At 34.2% G+C, this 19,923-nt stretch overlaps 1 protein-coding gene across 1 annotated transcript; it reads right to left on the minus strand.

Moving 5' to 3' along the window:
* LOC109223979 (RING-H2 finger protein ATL60-like) lies at window positions 687-2,433 on the minus strand. The gene is made up of 2 exons (XM_019388501.1): window positions 1,351-2,433; window positions 687-1,003 (listed from the first exon to the last, which is right to left on the minus strand). Exon 1 carries the CDS (start codon window positions 2,175-2,177, stop codon window positions 1,407-1,409), a length of 771 nt encoding a protein of 256 aa, XP_019244046.1. The 5' UTR covers window positions 2,178-2,433; the 3' UTR covers window positions 687-1,003; window positions 1,351-1,406.

Genomic DNA, 19,923 nt, shown 5'->3' on the forward strand with positions numbered 1-19,923 from the left:
TCGAAGATCATCCGTAAATTGATCTCGTCCCCTTCACTGTTTTGAGTATTTTGCGTTGCCGATCGGACTCCACCACAGATGCTATTCTCAGGGTCGGTAAGCAGATTTATGTCGATGGCCACATGCGAGTTAGCGTCCAATGAGTCCACGGCTGAAATTCCGATGGGATCAACGGGCGGTACCTCGTTACCGGGCGTTATTTTATTATTTTCACCGTGGTGACCGGACTTATTGTCAACAGGTAGGGGTGCTAATTACGAGTTTGACATTTTGAGTTTTAACATGAAATTAGAGGCACTTCAAAGAAGAAGTGTAAAGCAGTGTGTGTTAAGGAAATTTGTGTCAAATAACCACTATTATCCTTAGCTCCACGGTGGGTGCCAAACTGTTTACCCTCAAAATCGGATAACAATTGAATTTGTAAGTGGTTTTAAGAATACGTGGATTAACTTGACACAAAGCGATAAATTAAGTTGCAATTGAAATGAACAGTGATAAAGTAAATTCAAACCGCACAACTTGAACAGTTACAGCCTTGGAAAGTTAGTCACACTTGAACTGAAGCGATGTGATCAATATGAAGATACAGAAGAGCAAGAGCTTAAAGAAAGAAATTAATAATATACTATTTTGGAATGCGTGTTACAATGTGTTTTACAAGTAATTAGACCCCCTTTATATAGTAGGGGAGTCCTACTTTAGGTATAATTCTATAAAAGGTAAAAATCTCTTGATTCGCTGATTTGCCGGTTCCTTATTGATACGTGCCGAGATTTCCGCCGTAATATCCGATCGGTCAGTCGGTCACTGATATTTTGACCTCTTGTTATTTCGGTCTTCTGTTGGTTACGCTGACAGTGTTTCCTCGAGCTCGTTCGGGGTCAGGGTTGATTCTGGGATCACAGATTCAATATTGTTCTCGAGGACATACATTCTGATCTCGGGTTCTGGCCCGGTGAGATTTGAGGTCGATCTTCAGTCCCTCACGTTCCGAGCCCGATTTCTATCGTAAACAATTTTTTTAATTAACTTTGCATAATCAAATATTATCACATAGAAACGAAACAAAACATATAGTATTAAATTACAATTCAATCCTCGTATTGATCTTTTTTCCTAATACGAGAAGATAGATTCACTTCAAGTCACAAACAGAGAAGCACATTGGTGCTTGCATTGTGTAATATATACACATATACATAGACATCTAAAAATTGCAGACAACCTTTTCATCTGCACTAAGAATCAATCAATCAATAAACCTAAGCCTAGTAGATGATAGTTCTACGCTATATGAATCTTCATTGATCATATCTTCAAATTCGAGCAGAAATTACCAAAAAAATTTACCAGTGGAATAGATCAATCAACCATACAGTGACATTACAGACGTAGGTGCGGCAATCCTAGCTCTGGCTCCTGCTTCCTTGTTCTACATCTACGTTGCATGGATTTACCCTGCTAAAAAGCCTCGTCAATGATCTCAATCGTTTTGACGTTGGTGTCTTCTGTCCTTCCTCTTCTTCTTGTTCAGTATTCTGTCTTGGAATATCAATCACCAAAATCCCATCTGGCCTATTACTTGTAGATGCTGACGATGTAGTACTAGTCTCATCTCCCCAAAACAGAACATTAGTAGGAATATTTTGTGTCTCTGTAGAAGCTGAACCCTCTTCTACTGATGCCCCAACGGTCTGGGAAATTGATTCTGCAGACTGTTCTGAAACAGGGTTTCGACACAGAGGACACGTGGAATGAGAATGAAACCACATATCAATACAATCAACATGAAACCCATGATTGCATTTAGGCAAAACTCTCGTATTTTCACCTTCACATACTTCGCTAAGACAAACTGAACATTCCAATCCATCTTTAAAATCCTTGATATTAAACGGAACTACAGGAATGGTTTTAAGTATGGAAGGGTCAAGCCCTCTACGGAGTACATTCACTTCTTGATAACCACCAGCAAAATCGAAACGTCGACGGCGGCGCCGCCTTGTGCCGGCGTTCGGATTGCCGTTGTCTTCTTGCCGGTAGCCCCAGAACGATTTGGCGTATAAGTGGAGAAAGAATATGAAAACAACTACGAGGAAAAGGCATATGATTACAGCCATCATGATTTTTGCGGTGAGCGCAATCATACCTGATTCACCTAATTTTCCATTTCCCATTTCTACACAGCTCTTTGAATCACCTCTTGGAAACTTTAGTAAGAATCTGAAACGAAAAAGAATGAAACTTGGGTCTAAGTAGGAGGTGAAGGGGAGTTTAAAAGTTGAGAGAAAAAATGGAAAAGATGAGAATGGAGTCTAAGTTTGAGTGTGACAGTGTAAAGGTAAAAGAAAAGAGGAGTCAACGGATGGAAAAAAGAAGAGTCAGCAGAAGACTCCCAGCACGGCGGCGTATCACACAAGGGAAAAGAATTCAAATTGGCTAAGCTAACAGCTTCTTTGGATTGTTGTTACCTATTATTCCATAATATATAGTATTTAGTGTATTGTATTATTTAATAAATATAATATTTAAATAGATTATTGGATTGTACTATTTATTGTATTGTATTATTTGTTGTCAATGATGTCACGCACCAATAATATGAAAATAGGATGCTGAATAAAATTATTATATAAAAGAATATGAAGTGCACTTTTACGTAACTACGGATTGAACGATATGATATAATAAAAATTAATATATTAATCAAAAGAAATATTGTATTTAAAGTAAAAATATGATACAATACAATAGGTAACAACCATCCAAACAAGTTGTAACTCTCGCCGCCTTCTTCACGATTTAAATTGTGGGAAGCTTCTGATTTGACCGATAAATCAGTTGTTTGAGTTGCTTGACTTCAATGGCGCATACCACTTCTTTGAACATTTCAACGACGACGAATAAAGAAAGTATTATTGGAAATTCTCTTCTCATTTAGGCATTTATGGTTTTCTTAAATTATAATCATGCTCCTTGAGAAAAGATTAGTCTGGTTGCCCCGTGATCTGGATTTTGACTATAATATCAACTGGTGAATGTTTACTTGTCCCTTTTTTTTCGCATCGTTAATCCCGTGTAAGTTATGGTATAATATTTCTTAGATAAGTTATACCAAAAGCAATGTGTAATAACAATGTATATTAATAATAGTTTTATAAGAACCACATAACATGGCTGTAATGTTTTTATATTACAGATTATTTAGTTAGTATCTTAAATTCCTCGTCTATTTCCAGTAATATCTGTTGGGTTTTTGATGTATTTAATTAATATATTAAATACTTAAAAGAGGGTGAATGGGAAATGGAGGGAAATGAAATTTTTGAGTGAAATTTTAAGTTCTTCCCCCCCCCCGGCAAATGGGCATTGTCACATATTGGAAGAGGAAGAGGTTTTTTATGGGTATATAAGCAATTGCTCTTCTTCTAGCTCTTAAAGAGTTGAGAAGAAGGCAAGTCTCGCGTCGTCGCCGTCGTCGCTCGCTCGGCTTCGGCTTCGGCTTCGGCTTCGGATTTGGTCAATTGATTGATTAACTTTTTGGACCAAATTTATTTGTTAATAGTAAAATATTAACAGAAATGTTATTAAATATTTGTTTTAATAACAGAACCATTTATGTAATGACATTTATGCTGTGGGCGTTTTGCATAAACAGCCATTCTGAAGAGTTGCACCTCTTCAGATTTCAGCCCAACTTTGGCTATAAATACAACACTATTCTGCTCAGAATTTTACTACGATTTTCTGAGTTTCTTCTCCTTCTTCTGCATACTTTTAGCATCAAACAAAGCAAAAAGTAAGTGTGATTTGCTACCGAACTTTATGTTCGCTGAAACACTGGGGTTTGAAGTAACACTACACCAGTGTGTAATTCGTTCTATCCTGGGAGAAAATAATCCATAACCTTGGGTACTAGGAGGGGATTAAATTCCTTAAGGAAACACTGTGAATTCAGTGGGCTCGAATTGATTTTATGTCATTTCTGTTTATGTTCATTTCTGTTTATATTCATTTATATTTCCAGAATTATTTTACAAATACAGTATACTAACAATATCTCTATACTGTAGTGAATTTTAAAGTTATCCCAAAGCTTTATAATATACCATTCATGCTGAAAAGAGAGATGAAAATTCTATTTATTGATCTATCTTACATTTTAATGTATGATATTTGTTTTTTCTTCATAAATTAATCCAAAACAAAAATATAAGCTCACTGATATCAGTGTCGTACGCAGAACTTTTCGCAAGCGATGTCTCATTTAAATAAATCAACACGTAAATAATTAATCATCATAATATTGTACAAATAAAAAGCAATTTAAATGCATTGATGTAATTGTCATTGTTCAAAAAAGAAAGACACTAAGCTAGCATTTGTACATAAATTTGGATGAAACTTGTAAAAAAAAAAAATTTGAAGATGAGATGAAAAATGACATTTGAAAGTTGAAATTTTGTTTGGACATGCATTTTACATGAAAAGAATTTGAAGTTTTGTGAGTAGAAAACTTTAAAAACTACTCTATAGCTGTTTCTGGGAGTTGAAAATTTTGTTTTCAAAGTTTGCCAAAAAATGATTAAAATCTATAAACGAACAGATATTAAAAATAAATTTGAAAAAAAAAACTCCCAGATTTTATGGCCAAACGGAAGCTATAAGTGAAAAAAATATTTCAGGAAAAAGGCTAAAAACAAAAGCTACCTTTGTATAGAGGTGATCAGTCTAGTCATTTTTAAATTGATTTGCTTAAATGAAAAGAAAAAATAAGTACGGTGTGTCGAACTCGCGACCTTCATGACACAAAGTTTCATCTCATGATCAAACCGCTAGACTAGAGAGGCATTGATCACGCCCAACTATTCCTTATAAAAAGGACAAAGCGGTCGCTGCAAATATATTCCGGTTAACAAGTCCGGAGTCGAATTCCACAGGGAATTAACCTATCAATCACAGCTATCGGTTATACAAACAATCTTCGGAGATATTTAAGTAACAGATTGGATGTTTACTAACTAAATATTACGTAATGAAAATGCAGTAATTAAGAACTAATTATAAACGGCTTGTAAACAAGAATTGGAATGATCTAAGGTTCTGATTTCTCCTATTGTCGGAATCCTTTCCGCTATGTTTGCTATAAATTTGCCTAAGTCTTCTCTATCGATCATGAGCGCTCTGACTGTCGTAACTATCTCCCGAGTAATTACAATAATATACTAGACATATTCTCCCGAATTACGCTAGCTAACCTTAAGTACAGCTCACTTAGATCGCACACAAGGTTTTGTTATCCTTAAACCCACCTTTAAACCCTTCGTATTGATCTCTCGTATATGTTAGGAGTGATGATGTTCAATAATTACCTAAATATGCACTCTCTCCCGAGTAATGCACACTGAATAGGAACAGTCAATTGAGGGCCCTTCAATCAACAGCAATAAGCATGTAGTTGAACAAATAGAGAGAATACTATGGCAAATCAATATTAACATAACGAGAAAATTATCCTTCAACAGGTTCCATCAAAACCCTAGATTATGAGTTTAGCTACTCATACTCATAGTACAAATATCCAAAGCATAATTAAATTACAGAATAAGGGTAAAGAGATGTAGAAATCAATATTTCCAACTCCCAAGTAGTGTTTTCCGAGCTATTCTTGCCTCCCGTTGCAAAAGTCCTCCAAAGTGGCATTTTTGGGTCTATCTATATGTCTAGGGCAAGCCCTAAACGTGTAGGTCAACTCCTAGTCAAGCCGGAAAATAATTAAAACCTCCAAAACTCGGACTGGGCCTGGCTAACGCCAGCCTCAGCTGGCTTTAAGCTGGCGTCGCCAAGCTAACGCCTGGGTGGGCCTGGCTTTAAGCTGGCCTCGCCAGGCTAAAGCCTGGTGGAGCTGGCTTTTGCCCGTCTTCTCCTTTTCACCATTCTCGAGCGCACTTTCGATGTTAAGCATCCCTTTAGCACTACTTCCATTTCCAATGCACCTACACATAAAATAGACCCCATTACGCTCAAACAAAGTGTAATTTAACATTAAAGCATGTAAAACGCAAAGCATATAATGTGCAAAACCATGAATCATAGCCACACATCAGGCATCTTTGTCCAGTGGTGTCACCCGTATTAATTTATTCAATTTTAAATGTTAAGATATCATTTTGACACATCTATTTAGTTAATTTTTCCGACGAAGCAGTGTCGCGTGACACCGGTTCACTCAATGTAAATCCGCCCCTGACTGACATAATCCATTGATTATTATACATAGTGTTACAACGCTTATCTCGTAATCTGCATATAATAACGCTCTCGAACTAAACTACCATGGACGAAAGGTGCATAGTTTTCTAAAAAAGGATTAGTTATAATAGTAAATTTGTTCTAAATTTTGTGGTCTATCTCAGCCAGAACTTCAAAACTTGTTGGACAAATTCTGAAAACGAGGAAAAAATTAAAGAACGTTAGAGACTGTGAGAAAAGAAAGTGGTATCAAACAAGAATTTGGGGTTCCGCTATTCAGCTAAGGGTTAGTACACACGTTCTGTCTGGGCAAATATCTCTAATCTCTATACCTTTCAAATGATAGAAAAACTTGTTTGTCAAATCAAATATGAAGAATTAACCTAAAAAGTCATCCACCGAACTGTTTAAATTAAAAATAGTTGTATAATATATTTACAACCGTGAATTTATGTATACCGACTAAGAAAAGTAAACAGTAAACTCAATCGGCTATTTGCTTAAAGTATCATGTTTCCTATATTCACGTCCAGACTAAACTTTTCAAGTAGGCCAGCCCTGACTAAGATCAGTCCGCTCTAAATCTGGCCTTAGCACATGTTCTGAGCCGGTCCCCTTCATGGGGGGTGGTACTGGGCCGGGTAATTTACCAGGAGGGAGGCCCCAGCCCAATCTACATAGCTACGGTGGGCAAACAAATGGGTCGGTCTTTTTTATTTCTTATATCTTGAGAAAAATACACAACGGAGCATCTTTCAAAAAGTATTTAAGAAAATGATATTAGTTCTTGTTTATTCCATATATAGCATATTTTTTTTACAATAATAGCATACGGTGAAGATTATGTGCACAATTAATGAGTAACATAAATTTTGGTATCAGTTTTATCCTTTATCTTCTTACATTCTCTCTCCTCCTATTTTCCATTCTAAATTTTAGTTGCTAAATTTAGAATTCAACTCTCTCTCTCTCTTTATTCGAAATTTCTTTCCTTTAATTTAGCATTTTAAAATATTCTTTGAATATTTGTAGTACTTTGAATATTTATATGAATAGTATAAATAAAATATGTCATATATATATGATTCAGTACTCTCTCTTTATTCGAAATTTCTTTCCTTTAATTTAGCATTTTAAAATATTCTTTGAATATTTGTAGTACTTTGAATATTTATATGAATAGTATAAATAAAATATNAGATTCAGTATACTCTGTATATTTATATACTAAAAATACCATTGTAATTTATAAACTATTAATACCATCATTATACTGTGTGTTAAAATTTATATTGACATATAATTAAAAATAAAACTTTATACCAATAGTATATATAATTATACCATTTAATTCGATATTGTTTGACAAAAATTTGTACGGTCATGTTAATTTGCAACAACAAAGAGACATAAAAAAAATTGAAAATAAATGTATGATATGTTTTCAAAATGAAATAGTCCATTAATCTCATATATGTACGTAGCAAGTAGCAACAAAAAAAAAAACGCTCTAATCTCATCATTATTGCTCGGTGCTAATTTAGGAAGTATATTTGCTTAAGGAGAAGAACTGGGATGCTTTGGATATTTTTAGGAATTAAATGCTTTGGATTTTTTTAAAACGTGATTCTAGATCCATATTTATAGCTTGCTGCTAAGAATGTATTTATTTAGCTGCCTATTTTGTAAAATACCTATTGCTGCTAGGTATATGAAATTTTTTCTTAGATATTGCCTACTTATGTTTTTTCCTCTTTTATCTTCAATAAATTTGCAAATACTAGTTTTTAGTGTACGCGCATTGCACGTATCTACCGTGTTAATCAATAAAAATATATACATAAAAAGAACAATTTTATTCTACATACACCCCATAGACTCTTATAATCCAGGTAAACTGGTATATATTTCAGTAATCTTCGAAGCCAGACACTCACAATATAATCCCTTTTTTTGAGTCTTATGTTTCTTCTCACCACAAAGATTTTCATTTAACTCTAAATTATGCACCACATGAGAAAGTAGCAACATTCTAAAAGAACTCATTCCACCTATTCCCTTCCTAAATAATTATATTTATGGATTATATATATATATNTATATATATATATATATATATATATATATATATATGACAAAGTAAAAATATAACATTTTAAAGTTTAACATGAAAATAGAAAAGTTAAAAAAAAGGAAAAAATGGATTCAACATTTTTGTTTGACAAAGTTGCCGAAAAAATTCTTATAACAAAAGTAGTTAAGAGTTTCCTTTTAATGTATTGTCCTTTTCTATTTATATTAGGAAATATTAGAATGTAAAATATATTGATTCCTTCTTGAAATATATATATATTTTAATTAACTTAAGATTTTAGGAATTGAAGACATTTTAGTTCCTTCTTTAAAACGTACTTTTCTCATTTATTTATGGTAGGTATTGTAGGAATGTGTTTTTCACTTTTCTAAATCAAGGTCCTAAATAGGAAAGTAATTAAATGAGTATTTCTAAATATTAAAAAAGTAAATTGAATGATTAATACTATATATAGGAAGATAATTAAATGACTATTTTGTCCAAAGTGAACACTATATTAAAGGTGTAAAAAAGACGAACGATATTTCGCTAAGAGCGTTCGTGTTTTTAATATAATATAGATATAGATATTCGAACTATAATTTCAAATTGTATTGACATTCGATACCTACATAAAGGTCAAGTGTAATTATTGAGAAGTAGAGCCGTCAATATGGGCTTGGTCCGTTGGGCCAGCCCAGCCCAGCCCAGTCCGTGATTTAACAGGGCTGGGCTAGAATTTTTGGAGCCCGTTTAAAAACGAGGCTTTTAAGCCCAGCCCGAGTAAGCCCGTGACCCGTGAGGCTTGACTGAGGTTGGGTCGGGCCGACCCGTGGGCCTAATAAAATATTTATTTAAAATATATAAAAAATAAAAATTATACTGCCTTTAGAGATGGAAAGTCAGAATTGGGTCTTTACTAAGAGGATGTTGTCATGTTACCAAAACTTGATCTTGAGAAGTTTCAAGAGATGGATGTTGTCATGTATTGGAAGGACCATTCTAGAAAATATCCCGATCTTTCAATGATGGTGCGTGATGTACTTAGTATTCTTATTACCATTGTAGCACGGAATCAACATTTAGCATTGGTGGCGTGTTCTTACAAAGTACAGAAGTTGCAATTATTATGAAAATGTCCAAACACTTGTTACTACTCGAAATTGGCTGCACAAGTTTTCCCAAACTCAAACTGGTAATATTTTTTTATGTGAATTTAAATATTATTAATTTTTAAAATTTAATTATTTTTATATTTAACTAATTAATATTGCATATGAATTGTAGATGAAAGTGAAGATTTTAAGACAACCTTGTCACAAGCGGATTCAAATGTGTTTGATGAAGATGATGTGTTGGATATCTCATAAGCATCGTGAACGTTCTCTTGAATAGTTTGTTTTAAGTTTTGACTTTTAGTGAATGAAATATAGTCTTGTCTTTACTTTTTTTAGTGTTTATTGTGATATATTGGAACAATATAAAAAGTTATTAAGTTTTGCAAATTTTTCCAATAAGATATCCTTTTTTAGGTCAGAACTTAAAGAAAAAATATAAAATTATATTTTTAAAAATGATGGGCCGGCCCGTGGGGGCTCGCGGCCCACACAGGACTGGGGTGGGCTGACCATTATAAGACCCATCAAAATAGTGGGCTAGCCCAGCCCAGCTCGTCAATTGCCAAAGCCCATGTGAACTGGGCTGGGATAGCCCGGCTCGGCCCATATTGACAGCTCTATTGAGAAGTAAGATTGATCTTTCAAGTGAAAGAGGATAACTTTACTAAGGGTGTCAAAAGTGAGAGTTGATTAAATTTTGGTGGGTGAGAATGAAGTGAAGCAGTAAATAATGGATGGATAGTTCTGCAACTACCTTTGAATGATGTGATAGAGTTAAAAAAAAATTAGTTGCATCATTTAAAAATAGCATAAATCAGCTAAGACATCAGTATTTCTTAGTAAGGTAGTTCCAACCTTCCCACCAATATCAAGATTCAAACATCATATGTTAAACCTTCATAAGATTTAAGAAAGCAGAATGTCTTTGTGCAAAGATAGCAGCAGTCCAAATTCATAACAAAAACTGTATATACACATTCTGCCAAATAAAATTAAAACTACTGGAAAAACAATTAATGTTGTTCTCTAATTTCCGCCTTCTTGGTTAATCGCATTCCTCGTTAGAAAGGGAAGCTATGACCCCAGAGCTAAGCGGATCCAGAAACCAAGTCCAAATGTTATTTATAGCAGCTATCAAAGACGAAACAAAGCGGTTGTTGGTACAACGTACAGAAATGGCAATAGGCACATGACTTCTACAAAGAGGGCACATGGAACTGATCTTTAGCCAAGTTTCAATGCAGTGAGTATGAAATCCATGTCCACATTTGGTAAGCAGCCGCCGCGACTCATCACCCAAAGAAACCTCGCCAAGACATATTACACAGACCGAGTCCACGCATTTATCTTCTGTTTGTTTTCTTGCCGCGGTAAACTTAGACCAGCAAAAAGTAAGCACAAGCGACCATAATGCTACAATTACTGCAACGGCAATCATTTTACTGCTTATTATTGTGCTGCGACATACTATTTCCTTCAATTTATTCACTTCTTGGAATATAACCTGAGAGATATTCTGGTCTAGGTCTGCCATTTGTTCAGTGTTAAATGGTGATAGCTGATGTCTTCAGTGTTTGCCTTTCACAGTTCTATATAAAAATATTGCATGTGTATAGGTTTGGTTTACCTGTAAAAAGGTGGTTGAACTAAATGACTGCTAATTAAACACAAAGGTAATATCGTAATTTTAAAATAAATTTTTTTTTTTTAAAAAAAAAGGAGCTGAAGTCGCCCTTATTTCGGCTTTCGTAAAGTCACTGTTACTATTAGCATTCAAATGAAAATTGAAATGGTAGCTTTGAACCAATGGACGTTGCATTGCTGGTCAAACAGAAGGAAAAAGGGAAAATAACCACGAGACAAAATAGTGGTTGTCAATTCCTTCTAAAAATGGGACCCAAAAATGATATATATTGGGAAAACTCTATTTGTATTTTGGCGAAAGCAAAATAACCTAATTACGAATTAATTTCATATACTATATATCATTTTTTTCCAGTTAGATATTGCTTACTCCCTAAATCCCACGAAAAAAATAGGGCGAACCTTGAAGTACCAGGGTCAATACACCTTGTTCAGGTGATTTTTGGAGATAAATTGCTGAGTAGTTGCGCTTGAAAAATTAAAAAATATATAAATATACTTTGCAGTCTCAAACTTCAAAATATAGGAGAATATTTTTTGGTATTAACCCATAGTCGTTGAACTTTGGATCGGGTAAATTTTAATTGGGTTGCTGATTTTAGGGGCATTTGCATCTATACCCGCTTTTTGTGTCACGTTTTAACTTGTGCCCGCTTTACAAAAGAAATTGCAAGCGTACCCGTTTTTTCGCATAACTTCAGCATACGGGGCTGAAGTAGCAAAGGCAATCACGCAAAACTTTAGCATTCTAATAGCCGGGCCTGAAGTTCAACTCTAGAGCTGAAGTTTTTGTTTTATAACTAGCGAACTTCAGCTCTTTTGTTTTGTAACTCGCGAACTTCAGCTCTAGAGCTGAAGTTTTTGTTTTTGTTTTCGTATTTTTGTTTTGTAACTGGCGAACTTCAGCTCTAGAGCTGAAGTTTTTATTTGTAACTTGCGAACTTCAGCTCTAGAGCTGAAGTTTTTGTTTTGAAACTGGCGAAGTTTTTGTTTTGTAATTGAGGAACTTCAGCTCTAGAGCTGAAGTTTTTGTTTTGTAACTCGCGAACTTCAGCTCTAGAGCTGAAGTTTTTGTTTTTTGTATTTTTGTTTTGTAACTGGCGAACTTCAGCTCTAGAGCTGAAGTTTTTATTTGTAACTGGCGAACTTCAGCTCTAGAGCTGAAGTTTTTGTTCTATATTTGATTAACTTCAGCATGTTGTAGGCCTCTTCGGCTTATTAATTAGTCTCTGCAGCCTTGCTCTTCTCAACCTTGGATTAACTTCAGCAAGTTGTAGGGTATGTTCTTGCTACAGAAAGCTACTTTGGTATACTCATTATTTTACTTTCTAAGCTTCAAGAATCCACAAATACCCAACAAAAAATATTATAGTGTGTTGAACAAGATCAAATCAGGTACGTACAATATGGGTGTTTAATTTGGTACAATGAAAACTATTTTCTCGTTTCACCAGCAAAAAGCAATATGCAACACGGCGAGGAGGAAGCATAGACAAAGTCAAGAAGGAGAAACAAACAAGTACATAGCCAATCATTAACATTAACTACATTGCTAATCTTCAGAAAGAAGAAGAAGAAGAAGAAGAAGAAGAAGAAGAAGAAGAAGAAGAAGAAGAAGAAGAAAACGAAGAAGAAGAAGGAGGAGGAGAAAGGGGGCTGAAGTTATTTAAAAAGTGGGTACAAGTTAAAAGTTTTTAAAAAAATGGGTATAGGTTAAATAGGGGCGACCAAATAGGGCGCCCCGTGCAATTTTTACCTGATTTTATCACGAATTTGGCCCAATATGCCAAAAATTCGTATTAATATGACCATTATACCCCTTCCAAAACATATAAAAGATGCATCAACCATACCCAGATTCAAATTCCAGAGCCGTATCTCCTCCATCACTCCGTCTCTCCTGAGATCGCCTATTGCAAACCAGATTTGAACCAGATTCAAATTCAAAATTACAAAATACATTGTAAGTATTCAAAATTTGTTTCATTGATATGCTGAATTTGCATTCTAAATCGGTTTGACGTTTAATTCTAACATTCTAATCCGACAAATATGCTGAAATTGTTGGTTTATTTGCTAAACAAGCTGAAGTTATTTAGTTCATATCTAAAAACTTCATTAAAACGAGTTATATGAGTGTTATCATTGTTTATTTGCTAAACAAGCTGAAGTTATTTAGTTCATATTTTAAAAATTCAGCAAAACGAGCTGAAGTTTTCCTCCTACACTGGTTAAATATTAAACATAAATTAAAATTTCATATTGCAAAAAAACTTAAGCATTAGTTGCTGAAGATTTTTACGTAATCTGTAAAAACTTCAGCAATATGAGCTGATGAAGTTTTTCTCCTACACTAGGTAAAAAAAAACATAAACTAAAATAACATATTGCACAAAAAACTTCAGCAGGAAGAGCTGAAGTTTTTCAGTTAATCTTTAAATACTTAAGCAAGAAGAGCTGAAGTTAATCATTTCCTCTGCTATTTTTCAATTTTGAATAGAATTAATATTTAAAAAAAACGCACAAAAAACTTATAACAAAAACTGAACATTTCATTGAACATTAAAAGGATAAATTAACATAAATAACAAAATAACAAAAATAACAAAAAGAAAAACTAATTGTCCATATTATCATCATCGTCGTCGTCGTCGTCACTACCAGATGGACGAGCATCTTCATCAACAAGATTATCAAATCTTGCATACATCACAAGCGTATCAAGCTTGTTGTTGATTTCTTCGAGCTCCCTGTCGTACTTGTCTATGAGCTCATCCAGTTTCACCTCAAAGGCCTCTATAATGTCTTGCTTGATTTCTTCCACTATTTGCCTGATCACAGCATCCATTTTTCTACTTTTTGTATTTTATGTCTGCTAAAATATATGTGTTTGAGTGAATAAACTCTCAAAGTATAGCGTGCTTTTATAGGGGAAAATAACTTCTGCATGGTATATAAAAAGGCAAAGAGGAATTTTAAACGTTGTCTAAAGAAAAGTGTGCATGAATGTGATAGGAATGTAATTATTACACTAACACATACCCCCAACGGAATATAATTACTACTTTAATTGTCTTTATTATGTTCACTCATGTGTACTATGCAATTAATGCTGAAACGTGCTCAAGTTTGTTGAATTCATTTTCTAAAACTTCAGCTCAATGTGCCGAAGTTATTTAGTTCATTTCTAAAAACTTCAGCACTTGATAAGCTGAAGTTTTTCTCCTACACTCGATATTTTTTGTCCTAAAGCTTTTTCAAATAACTTCAGCTCAATGTGCTGAAGTTATTTAGTTCATTTCTAAAAACTTCAGCACTTGATAAGCTGAAGTTTTTGTCCTGGACTCGATAGTATTTGTCGTAAAGCTTTTGTTTATTTAGTGTATTTAGTGATGAGCTGAAGTTTTTGTCCTACATTTGACAATTTTGTTATGACTTTTAACCAAAACTACAGTCTACAGGATGAATCTGATTTGCGTTGTTATAACTTTCAATGCGAGTTGGACTCCTGATTTCAAATCTTGGATCATGATACAAAACTTGTTACTACTTAATAAGCACATATCACTTCAATAGTTTACCTGAAAGAAAACTTAGTGAAGTTAGCAAATATTGATTCAACCAGATANTAGATTCAGAACCTGAGGCTGACTATCAACATGAAGTACGACAGCCAATAATGGAAGTAGACAACGGGCAACAACCTTCTAACATTACAGCTGCTTCAGAATATATAGTGCTGCCACAATTACCCCCTCCTCCAATAAATTCATACCAGTTTGTCGATAACCAAGAAGAAGAAGGACAACTAATAATGTAAACTGACAACAACACACAATCCAACAAAGCTTTTTGTTACCTTCTGCAATGATAAGAAACAACGAAGATGAAGTAAACATGGAGCTTATACCGATAACATCAGATAGAATTGAAGAAATTGCTGAAAGTTCTTGTGCTTCTCAAAAATCAAGAAAAAGAGTGAGGAGAAAGGTGAAAGAATCTCCACCATGTAAAATACTTAGGCACGATGCGTTACCTGAGGAAGTACGAGTTGGATCAATCTTTGAGAACAAACAAAATATGACTAAATTTTTCTGCAGCTTGGAGATAAACCAAAAAGTTGAATTCACTGCTGTTAGATCATGTTCCAAGAGATACGAGTTGAAATGCATCATGGACAAATGTGGTTGGAATGTACGTGCTACCAGAATAAAAAATTCCACACTGTTCAGGGTGATAAAATATCATAACATCCATGAATGCTCGGTTGATGCAAGAAAATCAGATCAGAAGCATGCTACATCAAATTTTATAAGTGAACAAATTATAGAACATGTTCGAGACAAAAAGATAGAGGTTACACCAGCCTTTGTAGAAAATGAAATGAAAAAGAAATTTGGAATTGACATTGGTTATCACAAGGCATAGCGTGCTATTCAAAAAGCTGTTGCTTGCATAAGGGGAACATCTGAAGAGAACTACCTGATTCTTCCTTCATACCTACACATGATGGTGGCCAAAAACCCTGGAACGTACACAAGCATAAAAAGAGATGCGCAGAATAGGTAAGCAAAACAATACTAACCATCAGCCTGAAGTTTCAAATGTTCCTATTTGAAAAACTTCACACCTTATGATTTGTTTTTTTTGTGTTTCACTGTACAGATTTGCTTACATGTTCTGTGCTCTTGCGGCATCAGTAGCTGGTTGGTCCTACTGTAGACCCGTTATTGCAGTAGATGCAACGTTTTTAAAGTCCAAATATCGTGGTGTTCTATTTGTTGTTGTATCAAAGGATGCAAACAATCAAATCTTTCCTCTATGTTTTGGTGTAGCAGAATCAGAAAACAATGAGGCATACATTTGGTTCTTCGGGGAAATGAGAAAAGCAATTCGAGTCCGTCGTGAACTGGTTTTCTTGTCAGATAGAAACCAATCGATCGCAAATGGGATTAGAAAAGTTTTTCCTGAAGCTCACCATGGTATCTGCCTCTATCACTTTGAGAAAAATTTAAAGCAAAGACATGCAAAAGCCACAGTAATAAATCTTTTTCAAAGTGTTGCAAGGTCATACAAACGTGAAGATTTTAATCAATTAATGTCCCAACTCAAAAGTATTGACAAGAAAATATACAATTACACAATGGAAGAGCCTCCCGAGAGATGGGCTCGATCGTGGTTCCCACGGCGACGTTATGATATGCTAACAACAAACATGGTAGAATCAATGAATTCTGTTTTACTGTAAGGGAGAGAAATGCCTATTTTAAGAATGTTAGATTTCATCCAAGAAAAGTTGGGAGAGTGGTTTTACGAACGGAGAAAAAAAGCAAATGAAACTTTTCACAGAGTATCAATATGGGCAGAAGAAGAGATGACTAAGAAGATGGACTTGGCTTGCAAAATGTTTGTGAGTATATTTATTAACTTCGGCTTTTTATATGTGTTGCAGTGATTTACTTCTTACATTTAAAAAATCTTATACTTTTTCTTTTTGAAGCAAAAATACACTAATATAGTTTGTTTTAATTTTTTATTCCTTGTTAGGTGTTCAACATTGACTCAATGTTGTTTAGAATAAATAGTGAAGGAATCGAATTCATTGTGGACTTAAAGAAGAGAACTTGTGACTGCGTGGAATTCCAACTTGATGAATTGCCCTGTCCACATGCAATTGCTGCTATTAATAAGAGATATTTGCAGAAATCTGATTACTGCTCAATTTGGTATTCAAGGGAAACATGGTTGAAAACATATGAAGGACATGTGAATACCGTGGGAGATCAAAAATCATGGGATATACCACAAAATGTACAATCTGAGATCACAAAACCTCCCGATGTAGAGATTTTACAAGGAAGAAGACAAAAGAAGAGGCATATACCTGCGACTGAATCATCAGTACCATTCAAGTCTACCAAATGCAGTCGATGTAAACAAGTTGGGCATAACAGAACAACTTGCTTGTCTTCTCCAGCACCTCATTCATATTCCAAGAAACACACTGAAAAATACTCCAACCTTCAATAATCCTTGGTCTGAATTTAGACTTTCTTTATTGTATGACATAATTGAAATGTGATTTTTTTCATAGGAATAAAAAAAAAGCTCTTGGACAATTTTATATACTGCTAAAGTACAAATCACTCATTTTTGTTGCGCAAGCTTACAGGTTTGGTTGCATTTTAAAAAAGTACGCAATGACTTCTGCGAGAAAAAACTTCAGGTTACAGTATGTAAAATACATATCCTTAAACAAACACACACACACACATACAAACACTCACTCACACACACACACACACACACATACACACACACACATACAACACACAAAAAGAAACGCATGTACAAACAAAAGCTGCAGCATCTCTAAGCTGAAGTTGTACAAAAAGAACTTAATAAAAACTAAGTACCATACTGCAACTAAGAAGTATAAAGCAAATACCAACAAATAACAAGGATAATGCAAATAGAAAGCTAAGAACAAAGATGGTGACAATTACATTGATGTAAAAAGAGGTCAGAACAACACACAAATTACAAACAAAACTTTAGCTCTATGGGCTGATGTTATACAAAATGAACCTAAAAAACTTCAGCTCTATGGGCTGATGTTATACAAAAAAGCATAGCATTGAAACATAAAAAAAAAGATTACAAACACTAACAATCATCACCATCATCATCATCATCATCATCATCATCATCATCATCACAGAACTCCTCAATTTCTCTAAATATCTCATCATCATCACTATTGGAGATAACTATAGGGTAGTCGGGCAAAAGACCACTGAATCCAAGAAGATCAATCTTCAACTTGTTGAATTCATCACGCAGCTGACTTTGTTCAACGGTTACTCTATCCATAAGAGAAAGAATAGTCTTCAGGTTGTTTTGCAGCTTGGAATAGTCGTTCCAGCTGGGAAACTGAAAACTATCAAACTGCTGCACAACCTTGTCGAAAGAGGTTGAATAATCTCCACAACTACGTTCCATGTTAAGCCTGTTCTGGAATGATTGATTGGCACAGAGCTTTGGTCTGATTCTCTCCCAATCAGCCTTTATTTGATCCCACAAAATCATAAGATTAGCCAATGGTTTGTTATTGTACCACTCACCCTTCAAAGCCTCCCACTTTTTCATAATTTCATCCATATTAGGCTTCCCACTTCCGCTTGCACTAGACATTATTTCTTTATCAAAAGCTGAAAGACTAAGGATGAATATAAATTTAAAGAAATATGATAGAAGTCTATGAATGACTATGAAATTTTCAAGTGAAGAGATTGTTAATATAAACAAAGAGTTCACCTAATCAATTTAATATCTATAAATGTAAAAGTAACTTTTCAGCTGTTTTTACTGTTTTACGTTCAGAGAAATTGAATGACACGAGATAAGTAGGTGGTAAAAACAAGTATGGGGTAAATGCAAAAAGATATGTAACTTCAGCCCCACAGTTTTTCTATAGTAAAAAAATAACTTCAGCCTGAAAAATAACATTTCAAATCATTTACTATATAGTCAAACAAATTTAAATGAAAGATGAAGTAGTTGACAAAAGACAAAAAGTAGATAGTAAATGCAAAAAAGATAAGTATCAACTTAAAAAAATACCAAAACATGCTAAAGTTTTTCTCTTAAAGCTTTTTCAAAAAACTTCGGCCCAATGTGCTGAAGTTTTTTAGTATATTTCCAAAAACTTCAGCACCTGATAAGCTGAAGTTTTTGTGTTGGATTCAATAGTTTTTGTCCTAAAGCTTTTTCAAAAAACTTCGGCCCAATGTGCTGAAGTTTTTTAGTATATTTCCAAAAACTTCAGCACTTGATAAGCTGAAGTTTTTGTGTTGGATTCAATAGTTTTTGTCCCAAAGCTTTTTCAAAAAACTTCGGCCCAATGTGCTGAAGTTTTTTAGTATATTTCCAAAAACTTCAGCACTTGATAAGCTGAAGTTTTTGTGTTGGATTCAATAGTTTTTGTCCCAAAGCTTTTTCAAAAAACTTCGGCCTAATGTGTTGAAGTTATTTAGTACATTTATAAAAACTTCAGCACTCGATAAGCTGAAGTTTTTGTCCTGGACTCGATAGTTTTTGTCGTAAAAAATTTTCAAATAGCTTACGCAGAAACTCCTGAAGTTATTTAGTGATGAGCTGAAGTTTTTGTCCTACATTTGACACTTTTGTTATGACTTTTAACCAAAACTTCAGCTTAACAAGCAAAAGTTATTTACTTCATGCTCAAGTTTAGCATGCTGAATTTCAACAAAAATATACTTGAAATTCATGAAAAAAGACACAAACATATTTGAATCAATCCAAGTCACATAATTCACACAAAATAATGTCTATTCACAAAATCAAATTTTGTTTTCTCTTACATCCTTGGAAAAAAAAAAGAAAAAATTAGTTCTTTGTTTAAAAGTTATTCTCTATTCAAAAAATTCACAGAGTGTCTTCATATTCTCCATAGTCATGTCCTAGTTGCTCTTCTTGGTTTTCTTAACCACATTCCATGAACCTTCACTATGTCTTCCACCAAAGCGTTTTCTGTCAGATACACGTTGACGAAGTTTAGTACTATAATTTTTTTAGCAACTACCGTCTTCTTTCATAGGAAAAAAACAAGAAAATATTGGCCAAAGACATGCTTACTGGTGTGCATCTGAGAATTCGTGGGAAGCAAAGATAGTGAAAGAGAAGTCCAAAATACTTCATATGTGATGGAGACTGGCCACATCAAAAACTCGAGCCCCAGGAAATTTGCTCTTTTTCCAAAAAGTTACATTTATCAACTAGTAAAAAGAGCAAATTGTCCTGGTGCTCGAGTGT

This window comes from Nicotiana attenuata, chromosome 3 (assembly GCF_001879085.1).
Source record: "Nicotiana attenuata strain UT chromosome 3, NIATTr2, whole genome shotgun sequence".
NCBI lineage: Eukaryota > Viridiplantae > Streptophyta > Magnoliopsida > Solanales > Solanaceae > Nicotiana > Nicotiana attenuata.

Bases quoted from the DNA above. Each gene is read 5' to 3' on its own strand.
- LOC109223979 (XM_019388501.1), bottom strand. From the start codon at position 2,177: ATGGGAAATGGAAAATTAGGTGAATCAGGTATGATTGCGCTCACCGCA.